Source organism: Oryza brachyantha, chromosome 10, assembly GCF_000231095.2.
Source record: "Oryza brachyantha chromosome 10, ObraRS2, whole genome shotgun sequence".
In the NCBI taxonomy this organism is placed as follows: Eukaryota; Viridiplantae; Streptophyta; class Magnoliopsida; order Poales; family Poaceae; genus Oryza; species Oryza brachyantha.
In genome coordinates, this window is record NC_023172.2 from 8,872,351 (window position 1) to 8,892,210 (window position 19,860).

General features: G+C 41.7%; 2 protein-coding genes and 3 non-coding genes across 6 annotated transcripts; 4 read left to right on the top strand and 1 right to left on the bottom strand.

The window, feature by feature from the left end:
• The first annotated feature begins 4,931 nt into the window (after positions 1–4,931).
• Positions 4,932–5,327, top strand: LOC121055490 (loricrin-like). Its single transcript, XM_040527987.1, has one exon. The coding sequence runs from the start codon at positions 4,932–4,934 to the stop codon at positions 5,325–5,327; it is 396 nt and encodes a 131-aa protein (XP_040383921.1).
• A 1,983-nt stretch (positions 5,328–7,310) lies between these two features.
• On the bottom strand, positions 7,311–10,926 carry LOC102703336 (probable calcium-binding protein CML8). 2 transcript variants are annotated; one of them, XM_015841693.2, is made up of 7 exons: positions 10,608–10,926; positions 9,944–10,097; positions 9,794–9,830; positions 9,313–9,340; positions 8,989–9,141; positions 8,402–8,558; positions 7,311–7,863 (listed from the first exon to the last, which is right to left on the bottom strand). In XM_015841693.2, exons 1-7 carry the CDS (start codon positions 10,608–10,610, stop codon positions 7,799–7,801), a joined length of 597 nt encoding a protein of 198 aa, XP_015697179.1. In that variant the 5' UTR covers positions 10,611–10,926; the 3' UTR covers positions 7,311–7,798. The 2 variants fall into 2 exon arrangements, with proteins under 2 accessions (XP_015697179.1, XP_006661729.1); XM_006661666.3 differs by having other exon boundaries at positions 7,314–7,863; positions 8,456–8,558; positions 10,608–10,915.
• A 5,087-nt stretch (positions 10,927–16,013) lies between these two features.
• On the top strand, positions 16,014–16,117 carry LOC121055628. Its single transcript, XR_005812662.1, has one exon. It is a non-coding gene; the product is annotated as a small nucleolar RNA Z188 (small nucleolar RNA).
• Positions 16,118–16,418: 301 nt separating this feature from the next.
• LOC121055627 lies at positions 16,419–16,533 on the top strand. Its single transcript, XR_005812661.1, has one exon. It is a non-coding gene; the product is annotated as a small nucleolar RNA Z188 (small nucleolar RNA).
• Positions 16,534–19,377: 2,844 nt separating this feature from the next.
• On the top strand, positions 19,378–19,487 carry LOC121055626. The gene has a single exon (XR_005812660.1). It is a non-coding gene; the product is annotated as a small nucleolar RNA Z188 (small nucleolar RNA).
• Positions 19,488–19,860: the final 373 nt, after the last annotated feature.

Here is a 19,860-nt window from a genome sequence, read left to right on the forward strand (position 1 = left end):
ATGCCAGCCGTAAAATTCGTTTTTTTTTATTCTTATAACACGCAAAAATTTTCGTTTCACCTACTAAACACCCCTTATAGCCATAGCATGGCACAAGCAAGCAAACTCGCTGGCAGTGCAGAAGGTGACGACGCTGACAGGACACGACGGCTGCAGGGGCTTGCCGCACAGAAAAAATAAACAACAATAGCAAAGACCGTAGACACAGCTTACAACCAATAAGGCGGAAAATAAAAAATGCTAAGCAAGAAAACCAGTGAACCGAGCCCATGCAGGTACGAAAGATGAAAAGTGGACTGCACAGACGGCAGCACAAGAGCAGAATGAGACACTCCCATGGTAGGTAAAGAGACAGAGAGCAGCTGCATTGCCCAGCCGGCAGTGACAGAACAACCATGGACCAAACGCAGCGACCACAACAAGCACATGCAAAGGAAAGACACGCCAAGCAGAGCAGACAGCAGAAAAGCATAGGAAAAAAGGGAAGGAGCAAAGACCGGAAAAAACAGAAAGGAAGAGCACAGAACAGCAGCCCGGGACACCACAAGCAAGAGGCAGGAAACCGAGAGACCCCACCCAGCAGCCACAGGGAGCAGCATGCACCTAGCGCACGCAAGAACGATAAACATCACCAACGACGTGGCAGCAAGCGTGCAAGGCCACGACAGCGTCAAACGCTCCGGATGGCTCAAATCCAAGCAGGCTTTTAGACTTTAGATGGGTGTCAAACCTAGCCCTACCAACTAAACTTGGTGAAATTGATGGAATATATAGTCGGTGGTAGTAGTCGATGGCTATGGATGTAACCCTCCCAGCTATGAACATGATGTGGCTTAGCTTTTCCTGGTTTACAATTCCATGCCCTTTCTTCTGAATTTTTTTAAGAATTAATATTATTTTAATGAAAAATCGTAAAAGTAGAGGTCATCCGGGGAAAATCGCAAATTTAGAGGTCTATTAAACGGTGGGCGTTTCACTGGGGCCTATCGATCGAATGGAGGGAGTTCGACAGGGCCCACCACCCGGTCGACTATTGAGCAACCAGGCTTGTCGCCCCCTGTCTAACTTTGAAAGTTAGACAGCCCCCCGTGTCGAACAGAGGCATTTCGACAGGCCCTGTCGAACTGCAACACTGGCGATCTAGTCCGATCTCCTCCCCAGTCGACTGCTGGTCGTTCGATAGGGGTCCTATCGAACTACGGCAGTTCGACAGGAGCCTAAATTTGCGATTTTTACCGATGCCCTCTAATTTTGCGATTTTCCATTAAAATAATGTTAATTCTCAAAAAAAATTCCTTTCCTCCTTGTATCTATACCAAGATTGGCACATATTCCCCATATTCCAAATAGGACTTGGAGCAACTTATCGTAGCAGCTCAAGTAATCCTTACTATGTTTGGGTCGGACTACTAAGTTCTTTCTTTATCTAGGACAGACTTTCTCCCCAGCCATGCTAGTATCCATCCTATGTTTAGTTCTTTCCATATATCTTTAGATATGCGGCGTTTCTGAGCTTGCTATATGTCACGCTCAGAAATTCCTCATATAAATTTCTAAACTTAATTATGTATTAAAATTCATGTCCAGGATCAGCCAAGGTACATAAGAAGACAATGTTAATTACATAACCATCGTTCTTAGAAAGAACTGAAAATAACACTTATTTAACGAGTAATGCAATGCAAAAGATAATGTAGATAGCTCCAGTGGGTAAGGTTTCGGTCCACAGGCAACGCTTAGACGGCGGAACAGCTTACTCCTGAGAGTCACCTCCATCGGACTCTGAAGGGAGAAATTAGGCAAGGCTAAGTACAAACCACCGTACTCAACAAGCAGCACCAAAAAGATTGGTAATAAATGATGCATAGGATCATCAAGGACAGACTAGGATTAGTTGCAATAAAGCATCATATAAATAAATAACAGAGACTAAACTGAATAAAGGTAATTAAGTAAATTAAAGAATAAAGAAATAACAGTTGTAAAATACCACAACACTGTCCAACGTTACACCACGTCACGACAGGCCCAACTACTACTCAACGTTACACTATGTTGCAGTAGTCCCAAGTGAAAGCCAATTTACTCAGGTCATTAAAAAGGTTCAACTAATCACAGTGAAGCTAGCAACTTGCCCTTAACCGTGGACGCGACTATTCGAATAGATTTACTCTGATCAGAGATATACTACTGTACCCACAAGACATAGTCCCACTACACATGAACGTGCGTCGACATACCACTATGGCATACCGAAAAGGGAACTATGATAGGACCCATCGCATAACCCTCCCTATTCAATCGCACCACACTTCAGGTTTCGGCCCCTCCTTTACACCAAGTCGGGCAGCCCCCTCTTGTGCCTAGGTGAATTCGGAAGTAGCATAGGCCATCGTTACGCCACGACTCTCATCCAAACTCTATCACGCTCACCCTTGCCTGCGTACGTCGAATAGTTCGCAATTACACTTCAAATCCCACCGTTGCCCATTCTAACTTGTGGTTAGCACGGAAATAACTTCCAGGGTTTCCTGATAACCGGTCCTTAATTGTCATGGGTGCTACTCTCAAAACCAAGCACCCACAACCCACCATAAGCAATATTTTAGTTAGCACTAACCCGAATCGGGTAATGAATCATTATTAACAGCTATTCAGAACTAATCAAGATTAATGAGTGATCTCATGAGCTACTTGTTCTAAGCACGGCTAAGCATTAACCTGGGCCTAACTCTAATCAAGTTACCCCTAGTCTATCATGAGTAAAGATGGATAAACAACGGCATAGTAATAGGTCACCCGTAAAATAAATACAATAGATACTTTAAGTAAAACGATGCATGTTTGAATAAATAAAGCAGAGAGTTTGCAATAATGGGTTCAATATGATCAAAGATGAGTACCACTTGCCTTGCTCTGGTCCTGGGGAACTTCAGCGACGATCTCGACATAAACTGGCGCTTCGGCGGAGTCCGAATCTAAGCGACAAAGCACAAAAATAAATAAAATAGGCACAAACTCTACTAAAATAGTAAAAGAAAGTAGTTTTAATGGATTCTTGGCAATTTTATGAATTTTATGAAATTTGAATGGACTTAAACGGAGACCGGATGAATTAGTTATGAATTTTAGAAGTTTAACTGGGTTTTTTTAACTAAACAGAAATCCTAAATCAATTATTGCGCCATTAATGGGGCTGCTGACGTTAGCGGAGGAGAGAGGTAGAGCTGACGGGTGGGAACCACCTGTCGGTGACAGAGGGGAAGAGAGGAGAGGCTGACAGATGGGCCCGAGAGGGAGAGAGAGGAGAGGGAGGAGCGGTCGACTGATGAGTGGGGCTCGCTCGTCAGCAGCCCAAAACAGAGGAGGAGGGGAGGTGGCCTTGGCCAGGAGAGGAGAGATGGCGCCGGCGATGAGCGGGCGGCAGAGGGCGGCGACCGGCGGGCGGCGTGGAGGGCGGTGACCGGCGGCGACGTAGAGGGTGGCAACCGATGATGGGCGGCGACCGGTGAACGACGCGGCGGCGGCGCGAAGGGGAGGACGTCAGCCGACCGGCTCGGGAAGGCGACGACGACGGCGCGACGGGTGTGGCGGCGCTCCGACGACGGCGGGGTCGCGTCGGCGACGGCGAGGCGGGGTGACGGCGGGCGAAGGGGCGACGACGACGTCCAAGGCACGCACGCACGTGGTAGCGGCCTCGGCGACAGCCGACGGAGAGGAAAAGGAGGGAGAGGGAGAACGATGATGGCTTACCGGCGGCGGCAACGGCACCATGACGGCGTGGTGACAGCGGTGGCGGGCGGCGGCCTAGCGGCGACGATCGGTGAGCCTCGACACCCGGTGATGGCGCGGAGGTCCGGCGGTGGTGATGAAGGCGAGGGAGAGGGGATGAGGGCGGCGGCGGCTCACAGGCGGTAGCAAAGGCGGCAGAAGATCGGCGAGGATGAGGCGGAGGTGGTGATGCGGCTCCGCGACGGCGAATGGCGACGAGGCGCGGGATTGGACACGGCGGCGAGACGAGTAGGCACGGCGGCGGCTTGGGCGGAGAGGGGAAAAGTGCCGGTTGGGCGTAGGCGCGGGGATTTTATAGGGTGGCGGCGCCGGCTAGGGCGGGGACGCCGTTGGAGGAGTCTGGGTCGGGCGCGAGCGGAGAAAGGCGGCGGCGAACGCGGCGGTGGTTGTGGCGGCGACACGGAGTCTGGCTCGGTGGGCGAGGTGCGCTGGGCCGAGGTGGCCCAGGCGGAGAGCGGAGGGCGCGTGGGGAGGAGGGGAGGCGCTGGGCCGAGCGGCAGCTGGGGGAGATGGGCCAGTCGGTTGGGCTGGCCCAGGAGGAGGATGAGGGAGAGGAAGGAGGAGGTAAGGAAAAAAAAGAAAAAGGGAGGAAAATTGGACTTCGGCCCAATTCGAGAAGTAAGGGAAAAAGAAAGAAAAAGGAGGAAAAAGAAAAGGCCTCACTTTTGCCAAATTTTAAATTAAGTTTTTGGGCAAAATTTTATACTCTACAATTTGAGTTTAAATCCAGTTAATGATTTGCGAACTTTGATTTAATCGAATTAATTCTTTTAGATGGATTTTTCTTGTGTTAATTAAGCCGATTATTATTTACCAATTTCTTTTACGAATTAGGCTTGGGATTAAACTCCAGGCGTGACACTACATGCATGTGATATCTCTAAGAGTTATAACAAGAGAATTTAACCAACGCCATCGACGAGCGTATAGTTCTGACTAATGCCATCCACGAACATGACTTCCAGCAAATGCCATCCTATAAACCAAAACTTCCCACAAATACCATCTCCGTCGTTGCTCTGTTAAAATATATCTGTTAGCTACTGTTGCTTTTGTTGAAATGACCAAATAGTCCTCATATGAAGGATAAGCACTTAACATGTAAAAGAGTAAAAGAAAAAAAAGGGAAAACACGTGATATGGCTAACCCTAAACCAGCAGCTTGCTCTGGCGGCGACAGGGGCGATAAGGCCCGCGGCGGCGCCGGCGGCGGCCGCGGAGGATGCGATGGCTGCGGCCTTCGGCGCCTGCAGCGCAGGGGCGGTGGGGGACCCGACGGCCACGGCAGGGGCTGTGACGGCCGCGACGGCGGGCCCTATGGCGCGGGCTGCGCCGACGACGCCGGGGGCTGCGACCTCCCCGGCACGGGCTGGGACGACGGCGCCGCGGGCGATGCTGCCTGCAGCCGCTGCGACGGCAGAGGCAGTGCGGCATGCGACGGTGGCGATGCGTCCCCCGGCAGCAGGACGGCCTGCGGTGGCGGCGATGCGACCCACGGCAGCGGCGGTGGCGATTCAACAGGCAGTGGGGAGTAGACTACTACACTCGTGTGTTGCTCCGCGAGAATTTTATTTAATCTATGTGTTTGCTATTGTAAGTTGGCAGCTTCTTGTTTGTGGCAGCTATGCATGCACAATACATCGCTTACCTGAATTGTTATGCTGTCAAGTTTTCCAAAAAAATAATACGATTTGCTTCTTCGTATATTTTTTATTTACTAGCAAAATGACCATGCCTGGTTATGGAATTAAAAAAATCACATCGGCACATTATACATCTATTTTGAATTTTGTAGCTTAACTTTATAATTAATTAGAGACTTTTGCCTTTTGGTTTGATGAAAAGGCCTTCATTTGTTATTACCATGCAAGGATGATTATGGTTGAGAGCTCTATAAGCTAAAGATGGTTAAATTAGATAGAGCTGGCATTTGCGCAGCCTTATAAGGCTAAAATGGTCATTGCACGGTACCTAACAGAGTTGGGTTAACATAGCAGTGATAGAGATAGCATTTGTGGGAAGTTTTAGTTTGTAGGATGGCATTTGCTGGAAGTCACGCTCGTCGATGGTATTTTTTAGAATTATGTGCTCATTGATGGTGTTTGTTAGATTTTCTCTTATAACAAACATGTGGTTATTGTGTGTGGCTGATACGCGTGCGTTCGTGCAGCGAATCTCTCCATCCGGAAAAATAAACTTGATGCATATAGATATTATATACATGTAATGATACTGTTATTGCATATAAATTTTGTTCATAAGAACTTACAGATATAATTTTCATGCATAATTTGAAATAATTAAAATTATTTACAAACTTTATACCATAAAAATATTATATACAAGCTTTATATATAAAATTATTATATATATACAAACTTTCTATATAATATTTTGTATATAGACTTTCCACCTATAAATATTATATATACAAACTGTGTACATATAATACTGAGAAAATTCCCTACATACCCATGAAAAATTGCTCAATCCCTTCAATAACCCTGAATTTTACCTCCTCCCTTATTACCCCTGAGTTTTTAGTTTGATCCACTCTATATCCATCTCCGTTAATTGACCATTAGTTGACCGTTAAATATTTTAAAATAACTATATATATTATCCCTCCTATACATACGTGCTACCTATCCAATAAATTTTTATATGAAAAAAATTAACTTATACTAACATACAAGCGATATATCATTTAATGACTAACTTTAAAAATAATTTTTTTAATTTTTTTAAATTATGTTTAAATCCATACATTAGTTTCACCAGAAAATTAAGAACTAAAACTAAATGTTATTTAGGTTTAAATTTTTGGGATATATATGAAATTCATCAAATTTGATCTGAAATTTATTTAAAAATTTTAAATATGTTTTCTAGTTTGTGATAAACTAATTACATCCCTTTGTTTCTTCAAAACAAATCTTTTTTTCAATATATATTTATTGAAAAGTTATTTTCAAATTTGATGCAGAACTTTTTTACCATAAATATTTTTTATTTTAATGAAATAATGTTTTGTTTTTAAAAATTCATAACAAATATATAGTAATTTATTTCTTATTGGTTTTCACAACTCAAATAATTTACACATAAAATATTTCTAGCTTTTAATAACATACCAGGGACAATAAAGTAATTTCTACAATAACTAACGGTTAAACTAATGATCAACTAATGTAATGCGTATGTATGAGATCCAAATAGAAACTCAGGGGTATATAAGAGATTAAGAAAAATTCAAGGGTGCAGAAGGGATTGGGTGGAATTAAAGGAGCACGTAGGGAATTGTCCCATGAGAAAATTCCCTACATGTATACATATAAATATTATATACACATAACATTTATACACATAATATTATATACACATAACATTTATACATATAAATATTACATGTATAGACTTTTCACGTTTGAATATTTTCAATACATGAATTTTTCAGCACTGATGATTGAAATAAGCTTAAAAATAATAACGTTATTTTATAAATTTTGTGTTGGGCATAGATTGATCTACGTAGAAATATAGGCCGGTCCCAAAAACATATGGAGACACACTGGTGTGGCAGAGAAAAAAATTAAAGATAAGCTAAAGCGTTAAGAAAAAAAGTTAATTAAAAAATTATGTATTCGCGCGTTATAGTGCGCGGACGTTCACGCGATATATTTTCCTGTGTTTATTTACTTGGTATTTGTACAATTATATGCTGTGTACATCATTTCCACAATCAACTTACTGCAAATATACGATGCTATCTGCCTGCGTACATATATAGTACATAGTACAGTCGGTACGTCGTGCCTAAAACCCAGCATCATTCTGTGTGTACTTAAGTAATTAATTACTTTATCTATCTCATCATATTATAAGATATTTCGATTGATCTAGATTTATCGATTGTACATATGTATGTTTTATATATATATATAAATTTATTAGCATCGAGATAAGATAATATGAAACAAGAGTTAATATGTTTGGAAAACTCCTGTCAGGCCCCAAACCCTATCCTCTTCATCATGTTGCAAAACTCCTCGTGGTCGACCTCGCCATCACCTGCAAAAACAGAAACTCCAACGAATTATTATCCGACAGCCAACTTTCGATCGAGTTGTACGCACCGGCTAATCTGTTGATTATGAGTGCACATAGAATTTAGGATGTAGAAATCGATCACACCAACTAGAAATATTTTTAAAAATATGCATGAATTTGTAACTTTTACACCATTTATATACGAGTTTTTCAAATTCATTATATTTTGGGGCTATCGAATAGGTAAGAAAACGACAGTGTTAATAATTAAATCGAATTTTCACTGGTATCTTCTACCTTCACGGTAAATCTGAAGTTGAAATTTCATATTCTCTCCCTCTTTTTTTTCTTAATTTGATGTCGCTTGACTTAAAGTCTAAGTTCTGTCATTATTCGTATTCAAAATTTTACATAGTTATTAATAATTTTATTATGTTTTGATTTATTACTGAAAGCAAGTATATATAACTTATAATTTTATATGTTTAAAAAAATTCCAAAATCAATGACGTTAAGTAAAAAATATATATATTAAAGTAAGATTAGGATCATATAATACCCGAAATCCAAGCCAAGACAAAAATGCTGTGGGCGAAGAAACAGTTAATCTGACCGTTCTCATCGGCGGCCTCGATCATCTCCCTGACCTCGTCGATCGTGAATGGCTCGCCGGTCTCGATGGCCAGCCGCTGGATGTCCACATCCGAGATCTTCCCCTGTTCATCAGTAAACCCGAAACGGCTTATCAGCGATCGAAAAATATTTAAAATAATTTTATGATTAGACTTTTTTATATGCATATCTGTTATGATCTACAAGTAATCATAATAAATAAATCACGATGAGAATAAACACAGAATCTTCTAAATTTAAATTTTGGCTAGAAAGCAGAAGCAAAATCGAAACGATGATGCCGTATATATAGTGAAAAAAAGTCAAACGACATATTGTAAAAAAAAATTATAAATAAAAAAATTATAAACATGTTCTCAGCAAGCTAAAAATCTAAAATTAACTCTGAACTTAATATTTAAATTTAAATTTTAGCTGATAACAGCAAGCGAAAACGAAACGATGGGAGCTGCATATGTATTCAGCCAGATTCAGGCTGTGCACCAGGAATGGAAGGGGAGGAAGAACACTGACGTTGCCGTCCTTGTCGATGATCCGGAAGGCCTTGCTGAGCTCCTCCCTGGCGTCGCGCTCCCCCATCTTGTCCGTCATCATGTGCACGAACTCGTCGAAGTCGATCGTCCCGCTGCCGTCCTTGTCCACCTCCCGGATCATCTGATTGATTTGCTGCAACCAACCAACCACAACAACAACGATTTTTTCATTGCATCATTCATTCTCTGCTCCGTCGTCAGCTTCCAAGAACTGACGAACAGATGGATATGTTCCTTTTTTTTCTGAGCAGATTGTGGTCTCGACAGAGAAGGGATTCAGACAATTCCATGCTCAGGCTGCTACCTCTGGTGTCATCTCAAAACCCAGTGCTCTGAAAAGACAGGAGAGAAATTAACAGTGTCATCTTGCAACTGCTAGCCCTGTTTAATTTGGATTATTGAACGGGTTAGATTATGTTATTTGGATTGCAGGGATAGTTAATAATAAACTTAATAAACAGTTTAAAATAAGTTACGGAGAATATAGTTTTATAAGAAAACATAATCTTTAAAGCGTGGAGCAAATAATCTGTTTGATTAATTCGGTGAAGAATCTAGGCTCGTGTTCTTTTTTCAGCTAAAATGAAAGATTATCGGGTTTCTTAATAGCTATTTAATGGTGTAAACGATAAAATTAAGTCAAAGCTACTTGAAATATGATATGATAAACTTTTATATATATTTATTTAAAAAATACATTGTTTAATCGCTTAAACAAACACGTGTAAAAGCCAAAAAAAAAAAGGAGAGAACAATATATATGAATGATGAAGAAATACATTTACCTCATCGCGGTGTGGAGCTCCTTGGGGTCAATGGTGCCTGCGCGGATGCAGCGAGCAACAACGAACAGGTGAGCGAATCCCGTGTATGTTCGAGCTGAGTTCATCGGTGCGAGAGGATAAAGAAGGCGACGGCGCCGCGAAATTCAGAACCTGATCCGTCGATGTCGAAGAGGTCGAACGCCTCCTTGATCTCCTTCTTCTTCTGCGCCGTCAGCCGCTTCTTGCGCCCTTCCCTGTCCCTCCTGTACCCGCCGCCGCCGGCCGACGAAGGCTCGTCGTAGTAGTAGCCCCGGAATTTGCTCCCCTGCGTTCCGGAGTTCGTTAGTTCGATTCTCAGAGTTTTTTTCAGCGAGTGTTTGCTTCTGCTGTTGCATCTGACGCTCTCCGCAACAAATTTTTCTTTTTCGCACTTTCAGTATCAATATTAGCATCATACTTCCAACTATAATTATTGCTTCATACACGCAATCACTGTGAGCAAACTCATAGGAAATTTCAGGGTTTTTTGGGAAGTCGGTTACTCAGAGATACTGAATACGTAGTTCTTTATAAGCAGTTCGGTAATCAGGCAGACCTCTATGTATATTCAGACAATTACAGAGGCCAGTTCGTGCTTAAGCTTACCCAAAAAAAAAACATACATAGCTATCAAAACGAGCAACTGGCTATCTGCCTTATTAAAAAACATCAAGAAATTCAGTTACTTCGTCAGAGATGAAGAAACCGGATCGATGAAAACAAGCCGCTAAACTTGAACCAAAGAGAAGAAGAATTCGGAAGAAATCCAAACAGCGTCGTAACAAAGTCAGCATACCATGATCCGGAGGTAATCGGAGCTGAAACTCTCTCCGAGAGACGATGATTTCTCGCTTCCTCTTTTTTCTCCTCTCTCTAGATCTCTCTCTCTCTCTCTCTCTCTCTGTGTCACGCAGGAACTGCAGCTTTCTTGATGCTCCGTTTCGTGAAGGAACTAAAGTGAGCTGGGATGAAGAAAGGGTGAGAGATTAAAAATGGTTTCTTGCGCTGTCTCACGAACGAATCGAACAGCGCATAGTGAGCGAGAAGGGATTGATGAATGATGAAAGGAGAAAGAAGGAGAGCGACGGATGGAAAAAGCGTAGGTCGAAGCTCCAAGGAAGTGCAGCGCAGCACGTCAGCCATCAGGAGTCGTCAGTGATTCCTGCTGCTCCATCCGGTCCAAATCAATTTGCCGTGCCGTGCCGTCGCAATTATCAACGTGACAACATTTTTTTTTTGTCTACTCGAAAATTCATTTTTTAATTTGTTGTAAAAGTGATTTTATTTTTGGCCGAGGCTTCGTACAGTCTCCACGATCGAAAATGCAAATATTTTTACGATATGAAGCTCCTATATAATATAAGCATTTCTGATGTTTTTGTTGTGGTACTTGTCCTATGGATCCATTCACATTTAAAGTTTTTTCTATTTAATTTTTAATCACCGTTCCAAAACATCATTTTCTAATTCACTGAGAAAGTAATGTAGTCCTTTATAATTAACTTAATCTCTGCTAATCTAATTAAAAATATTTATATTTTCGAACGGACCGAGTAGATGGCAAGATGTAGCAGGTGTGATGTCCATGGCCTATGTTAGGCTCGACTCTCACAACCCGTTTACCCCCTCTTAACATAGGGTGAAAAAGACCAAATGACACATTTACATGTGAAAAATAATTTGTAAATAAAATTTTAAATACCTAATCTCAGCGATAAAAAAACCAATGCTGTAAAATAAATTTTATGAAAAAAACTTAAAATCAACTTCAAATAAAAAAGATAGGGGGTGATAGACTCCTTAATAGAATTGATAATATGAGCAACTCCAACAGTTAGCCATAGATAGTTTTTCCAAATCTGTTATTTTAGCAAGTTTGTAAACAATATGGTAAAAGAAAAAATTGTTTTATCTCCAACAGTTAGGGATATTTCACTTGCCAAAAGCAGATTAAGTCATCAAAACAGTTGGAAATTGAGGGAGATCGCAGATTGTCGTCTCTGTTGTCGCTCTCGTCGCCCCAAGCAGTGGAAGCCGCGCTGAACACCTCGTCGCTGTGCACGGCGGGGAGCGCCAGGCACGTCGTCGTGCCGCCAGGGATGTTGGCCCGCGCCGACCACACCGAGTGGCTGTGGTTGTGCTCGCCGTACCCGTGGCAGAGCAGCTGCATGTTGCCGTCGGTGACCTCCTGTTGGTTCGACACCACGATCAGTTGTTGCCCGGTGCTGGCCATGAACGGCGTCGGCAGGTGGCTGCACCTTAACCGGAAGAAGAAGCGGAATGCCACCGCCGCAGCCATCGTGGCGGCGAGGGCGACGATCTTGATGGGCGTCGTGGCCATGGTGGTGCTGCGATGGCAGCGGCGTGGTGGTGTGCTTGGGTTCAGCGGGAGAGCGAGCGACCGAGCGCGTGGCAGCAGGTGACGCGCGGGCGACACAAGGGCATGGCGTGAGCGACAGCCGTGGGCGGCGGGCGAGCTAGCGCGGGGCGCGGCGGCCGGAAACGGACCTTGGCGGCGGTGGGACGGCGGGACGACGGGACGACGGACCGAAAAGAAGAACGAGAATTTTCCCGGCGAAGACGCGAGAGAAACTCAGCGTCATACTTCTTGGATGCTAAGTGAAATCAGGACTCTTATATATGCGCACAAATGAGAGGATATAGCAAATTGCCAAAATTTGGAAACATGGATGGTAAACTATTGGACAACTTTTTTACAATTTGCCAAAAAAACAGAGATAGCAAGTTAGAATGGGGAGCTGTTTGGAGTTGCTCCTGCGTTCCTCCGGTTGTCCACCTTTTAAAAAGAGGTTTTTTCCCGTACGGGGAGGCTTTGCTATTTAAGCCGATCGAAGCTAATTTTAAGTTTTAGATTTTTTTTTTCTAAGTGATTCCAACTAGAACATTTACTTATCCTGTTAACCAGGATTATTGAAAAGGAGCCGGTAACATGACACGACGAAACCCACTAAAATTAAACCTAAACTCAGCCAATCACTTTGACCTAATACTATCAATTAGCTTTTAAATTCTAAGGTATCAATAGCTTCGTATTTTTACTACCTTTGTCCAGAATGAGTGGGAATAGCTTTTAGAAAAATGGTACACGTATATTTGTCTTGCAGACTATCATAATATCATCACTTCATTCTAACATAAGATTAGTTGTAAAAAGTTTTAAAACTATAGCCATATCTATTCTAATAATTAAATATCTATAACCGGAGGGAGTAACTTCTTGGGGTAGTCCAAATCAGTTCTATAGGGTACCGTTGTATTTCTCGACACTAATTGTAAAAAATGGTGTTAATAGTACAATAAATGTTGGAATTAGATGAGAGTATACTTGCATTGCTTGCAACTAACGAGACGAGTCATATGGGGCTCAATAGTACTTCTTTTGCAATGCTGCCACTAACATGTAAGGCTCAGTAGTAGAAGCAGTATCGCATATGATCTGGATCCGAAGAGTTCTTGCTATAAGAAATGATAAAGGTCATATTGCTACCTTTGATTGCACAGTCCTAGATGAATCCTAACTTAATACTAGAAGCAACAAACCCGGTGTCATAGAGAATCACCTTCGGATGGAACTCTAGAGGTGCCCAACCAGACTCCAGGACGAGGACAGCTAGCCAATGTCGACTCCCTCGGAACCAAAGAAGACCGACGGGAAGAACCTGAAATATACATAAATATTTGAGCATTTTTTCTATCTTTCGAAGATATCATTGTTTTTATATAAAATTTGGTAATATCTAAGAGATGATAAAATTACTCTAAATATTTACTACTAGATGTACTAGAGCTACGAGAACTAGGAGGCAACCCTATCCTGGTACAGAAAACATAGTAATAGATTAATATATGATTAATTAAATATTAATTATTAAAATAATATAAAATAGATTAATATGATTTTTGAAACAACTTTTTTTAGAAATTTTTTATAAAAGATGTACCGTTTAGTAATTTAAGAAACGTGCGCGTGAAAAAGGAGACGGTAAGTTACCTTAGGGCAGCAAACGAAAGCGGCTCTGTTCGGCCGGCGAAGAGAAAGGGGAAGAGAGGTTGGAGAAGAGATGGAGTTACTTCTTGGGAAGATTCGAGGAGACAAGAAGTCACATGATTTGAGTTCTTGGTTGCATTGTTGACTAAAAGCATGCTGGTAGCGGTAGTGCAAACATCACCAGTATGAAAAAATATTTCATGCACGACAAAGTGGTGCACATAACTTCATCCAACATGGTTCAATTCCGATGACTACAATTACAAATACATGAATGTCTTTCAGTAATAATTATATAAGTGAAAGGGTATGTAGTCTAGTGGTTATAGTGACCTGATTAATACTTAAGGTCCTGGATTTAAATCTCCAAATGAGTATGAATTTCAGATTGGATATTTGAAGGGCTAGATCCTCTACTTAGGCTAAGTAGCATCTAAGGTCCTGGGTTCAAATCTTCATATGAGCATGAATTTTAGATTGGGTATTTGAGGGACTAGATTCCCTACTTAGGCTAAGTTTCTAGAGTTTCTGAAATAAAAAAAATGGATGCATATATCCGAGTGGATATAGAGGCCAGGTAAAATACCCTTCTCTTGTTTTTATCCTAATTTTTTTTCGTAAATTTCGTAAAATACTTAAAAAAGATACCACGTGTTGTTGGTTTAAAATAGGATGGTTGTCTTTTAACTTTAACTAGTAATGGAATCTCACTCTAGTTATAGAAACCATAACTTAAAAAATGAATAGAGCATGTAAGATACGTGTTTAATGAAATTTTCACTCAAACAATAAACAAAGTGACTCCTTTATTTTCCAGGAGGAGTGATGATGGCTAATTAAAACCGCCTCCCCAGTTATGGTTTTTTTTGTTACATTTTCTTACCATTAATTAGTTAGCAGTATTTTCCCAATATTTACCGCAGCAGTCAAAGCCTTATCTCGTGCGTAAACAACGGCGTCTCCATTGCTCGCGCACGAAAGATTTCGATTAATCCCCTAATCTAGGGTTCGTTAATTTCGCCCTCTTTATATATATCCAACTCGATCGATCTCCCAACGACCCTTCTATGCACACCACCCTCCCTCTTCTTCAATCCTCGATTCAAGTCCTCGCTGGGAGCCGAGTTCGTCGATCTCAAAGTGGCGAATTCGCAAAGATTGGCTGGGAATCAGATTCGTGTGGAATCAATCAATAGCCTGTTTCTCCGATCCCGATCCCTCGATTTCGGTTTGATTTGGTTGATTCCATCTGCTCTCCATGTTGGATCATCGATCGATGTATCCCTGTCCTTTTTAAATTTTTCTCAAGGCGTTGGTTGTTTGTCTGTTTTGGTTGATGCATGGATGAATTTTGGTTAATTCTGGATGACTTGTGTGGCGATATATGTAGTTCATCTGTTGCACCTTCAGCCATTCGCACTGCATACATGAAGCTTCTATCACTACTTTTGCTGTTTTTCGCTATTAGTTAATTAAAATTTTACTTCCCCATCCAAAATCTATTAGATTCGCAGCCAGAAGTTAACTTTTTGGATGATGAACCTGAAGAAATGCTCTCCATATCTTTTTTATGTTTTATTTTTTGAAAGAAAATTGAAGATGATGGAAGGTTTTCAATCGTATTATTTTAGTCTCTGTCCTTAAGATCGTTAGAAACACGTATATAAAAGTGTTATTTATACATAATTTTGGTGAAACAATAAAGACAACAAAAGTTACCTGAGTAGCAGATAACAAAAGCTATCCCAATTCTACCATTTTACCTTTAATTTGAGTAGCAGACAACAAAAGTTACCTGGGATAAGGGGATAACGATACAGATCGTCAGATCGGACCTGGGCAGATCCTGGCCGTCCGTCCCGTGGGCCAGCCTATCGCAGCCGTCCACGTGGCCCCAACACGTGACGACGCGCGCGTCCTGCTTGGCTTTTTTCCCCTCGTTCTTCAACCTTCCTCCTTTTTGTGCGCAACTTCTCCCATCTCCAAATCTCCTGTTCGATTGTCTCCTCTCTCTTGGCTCGATCGATCTGGTTTTTGTCATGGTTGTTCTTCTGGATCTCGAGCTGCAGCCATGGATACGACGTCGTAGTAGCAGCAAGCAGTAATTCTCTTGTTTTAGTGTAGATCTGATCAATCTCTCCCGTGAGTTCGATTGGTTTTGGTTTTTGTTCTTTTTCGGTTCATGTGGCGTGCTGGTGCCAGTGATGATTACAGAGCTCGTAAAAATGGTGAATTCTGGATGAGCGCACTCGCGTGCGTGCTGATATCCCTCTCTGATCAGTTCGTCTGAGGCACGAGCGCATGAACACCAGCGTTGGTTTGTTTGGATTTAAAGCTTCGTTTCTTTCTGTTTGGATGTTAAATCTTCAAATCTTTGCGCTTACTTGAAATCTCGGCGGGGGGATTTGATTGAAAGATTTGCAAATGGATTCGGCGTTGAGAGCGGCAACAAATCCTGAATTGTGGCTGTAACTGAATTTTAGAAACCCTCTTGGTTTGTTCAATCGATCTGCTTTCTTTGATTTTGCTGGTACTGTTTCGATTTTTCTTTCGGTCTTTTTGATTTGGTTTATGATGAACACTTCCGTTTCGATTATGGCGTACCGGTGATGATTAAAGAACTAAAAATAATGGTGAATTTGATGACTGTGTTGACGTACTACCGGGTGCGCAGCTGTGGTGATATTTGAATCCTTGTTCATCTGAGGCTCGCATAAATCAACTTACTTTTTACTTTTTTTTTTCTCATCAATGCTCGTATATGTGGAACAAACAAATTAGTTCTCAAGTTTGTTTAGTTGTCACAAGTAGCATCGTCGGTCATATTTAAAAACGACGAGACAAATCAATATCACAAAGCACATCCATATTGCACAAACCAAATGTAGTAAAACAACCACATTCCCAACAATAGTCTTACATAATTTTTTAATCTTTTTAATATATAATTTTATTATTAAACCTTGAAAAAAATATTTTTACCGCATAAAACTTTTGGCCACGCGGTTGGTGGCAAGACAACGCTGCAACGTAAAGGTAACCAACTTTTGTGTAGCATTATCTTGCCACGTCACCAAAATAGGTAAAAATAAGTTTTTAGGTTGTTTTGTTTAAAACTAAAAAAATTATTAAAAAAATTATTGGTTTCATGACCACCAATGACGATTGATTAAAATACCATTATTTGAAGCTCTTTTAACCTTTTTTATTTTCTCCACAAACCAACCACGCGAAAAACTGATTAGCCCTTGCCTCCTTTTTCGTATCGATCATTTTATTTTTATCATGGTGATGATTGTTGACCAAATATCATATTTATAAATAAAAAATAAATTTATGATTAAAATTTTAAATATGTCATTAGCGATCTAAAATTGGCTGCAAAATAAAATATAACAAAAAAACCTCATAATATACTCTAATTAAAAATTTAAATTTCGGTTTCTAAACATAAAAAAAAGATGGACCTGCTTGTTAGTAAAAACAGCACCCGCTAGTACAAACCTATATAAATCAAGGGATAATTGCTCTTTTGACCCTGCTTTAAAGGGTACCTACCAAAATGACCTTATTTTTCATGTTTGCTCATTTGACCTCTTTTATTAAAAAAAAGTTAACGGTGTGAAATAGGGGATAAATTGACCGTTTTGCCTTTGATCGTTTGACCTAATTGTATGCAATCTTTTAGAAATACGTTTAAATATTTATACAGACATATTGAAGACAAGATTGAAATATTTGTTAATGAATTTGGTATTGATTTGTTAGATTTCAGACAAGTTTGATTGATATGTTCAAAATTTGATTAAATTTGAAATTAATTTAACAAAATCCACAAGCTGCTCTTCCTTTCCTTTCCCAACACGCCAGTGCCACAGCTCGCCCCCAAGCTGGCCTCCTACTCCTCCACCGTTCATGCCGCTTACGACGCCCTATTCATACCGCTTCCGACCCCTATCTTCTTGGAACGGCATCAGGCCCACTTCCTCAAGACCCAATTCGCCACCGAAGTTGCTGCCCGCCTCTTCGCGTCAGAGGATGCTGAGAGAAGCGCTCGCCCCCTCGGTGGCATCTGAGCTGCCCATAGGCAAGCCGGCCTCCGACGCCATCACTGCCTCTCCTCTGCCCCATTGCACAGCCGTCGTCCTCCTCGCCTCGCGCCACTGCCACCTCTCCTGCTCCCTCACGTCCTCGTGTGCGGCCGTCGTGGCATCTACCCGCCGCCACGCGCGCCCCTCGTCGACTATCCCGCGTCGTCCGTCGCCCTGTGCCGCCGTCCACCGCCCTCTAGTGGATGGTGTATATTTATTTCATAATTATATTCTTATTAGTTTTAATTGTAACCCTAACGGTGTATGCACCAGAGGGTCAGATGACGGCTTGGATTTTGAAAAACATGGTCAAATAATCAATTGATAAAATATGGTCATTTTAGTGGTTGATCTTCAAGCGAGGGTTAAAAGAGCTATTGTCCCATAAATCAAACTCCATCTCAACCATCAGATGCAAGTGTGGCCAAATTATTTTATCACTCTAGCCAAGTGTGGCCAAATTATTTTATCACTCTAGCCAGGCAGGTGTAGACGTGGAAATAGGTTTTTGAAACGTTCCGTTTTAAAATTCAAAATAAAAAATAAAAAAGTTTCTAAAAGAAATAAAAGGATTCCTGGTCCATGCACGGACCACGGATGGCCCTCTCTCGGCCCCCAAGGCCCCATCACGTGACCTTTTCCTCTCCCTTTTCTTCTACCCGGCCTCCTCGGTGCGCAACTTCTCCATCTCCAAATCCACTCTCGCTTCTTCCGGGTGTGTGGATCCAGCTCGCTGGGATCATCCCTAGCAGCGGAGGCGTTCAGTCTCTGCCTCGGTCTCGGTCTTGTGTTTTTGCTTGATTACCTGCAGATTTGGCCCATCGATTCTTCTCTTCTTTTTTTCTTTTCCTTTTTCATGGTGGTTTTGTTGGATCTTGAGGCCGGAGCAGTTTGGTTCCTAGCGTGTTTCATCTCTGGCTCGATCTGGTGTTTTTGGGTTGGTTAGTCGACGATTTGGTCTAGTGATTCTTTCTTCTACTCTGTTTTTTTTTTTTTCTTTTCCTGGCTGTTCTGTTGGATCTCGAGCTGGAGCCATGGATACGCAGTAGCAGTAACCCCTCTTTAGTTGTAGATCTGATACATCTCCCGTGCTTCGGTTGCATCCTCGATTTTTTTGAAGATTTTAGGTTCTTCTGGCGCGTGCCAGTGGTGGTTTCAACTCTAAAATGGTGAGCTCTGGCACGCATGAATTGAATCTGTCAAACACAAATTTAAAATTTTTTTTGTTAGATCTTGAATCATTGCGCTTAGCTGAAATTGCGGGATTTGCAACCCAGCAGTTGCAAATTCAGCCTTCAGAATGGCAACAGATCTTGAATTTTAACGGTACTGTTGGTTTGACTAATCGATCGATCTGTCTTGATTTGATGCTCTTATTTGATTTGTGGAAGAACCTTGTTTCGACATTCTTGCATCTATTGCTTCTGTGATTTTATTTAGTATGAGACGCTTCCGTTTCGGTTGTGGCGAGCCGGTGATGATTGAAGAACTATATATGGTGAATTCGATGAATGTGCTCGCGTGCCGCTGGGTGCGCAGCTGTGGTGATATGCATCCTTGTTCATCTGAGGCTCGCGTAAATCAAGATCTGATTTTGTATTTCTCCCATGTTTGTTCTTTCCTGCTTTTTTTCGATACAACTCTCCAAAACTACGGTATATTGCACGAATCTTCTGCATATCCCTCCACCCCCCCACCTCCCCGAAAAGAAGTCAAAAACAGTTCTCTATTGTGTCATGTGCAGCTGCGCACAATGAACTGGTGCGTTTATGAAATTGAATGGAATGAGAATATCTGAACTGAACACGGTATGTGAGTTTATCTGTTAATCAGTAATGCATAAACTGGAACAAACATCACGGAAAACGACCAGTGAAATTAATTGACTGGTGCGGATAAATTATGATAGCATTTGAGGCACTTTCTTGTGTTGGCCCATCGTTTGGTTG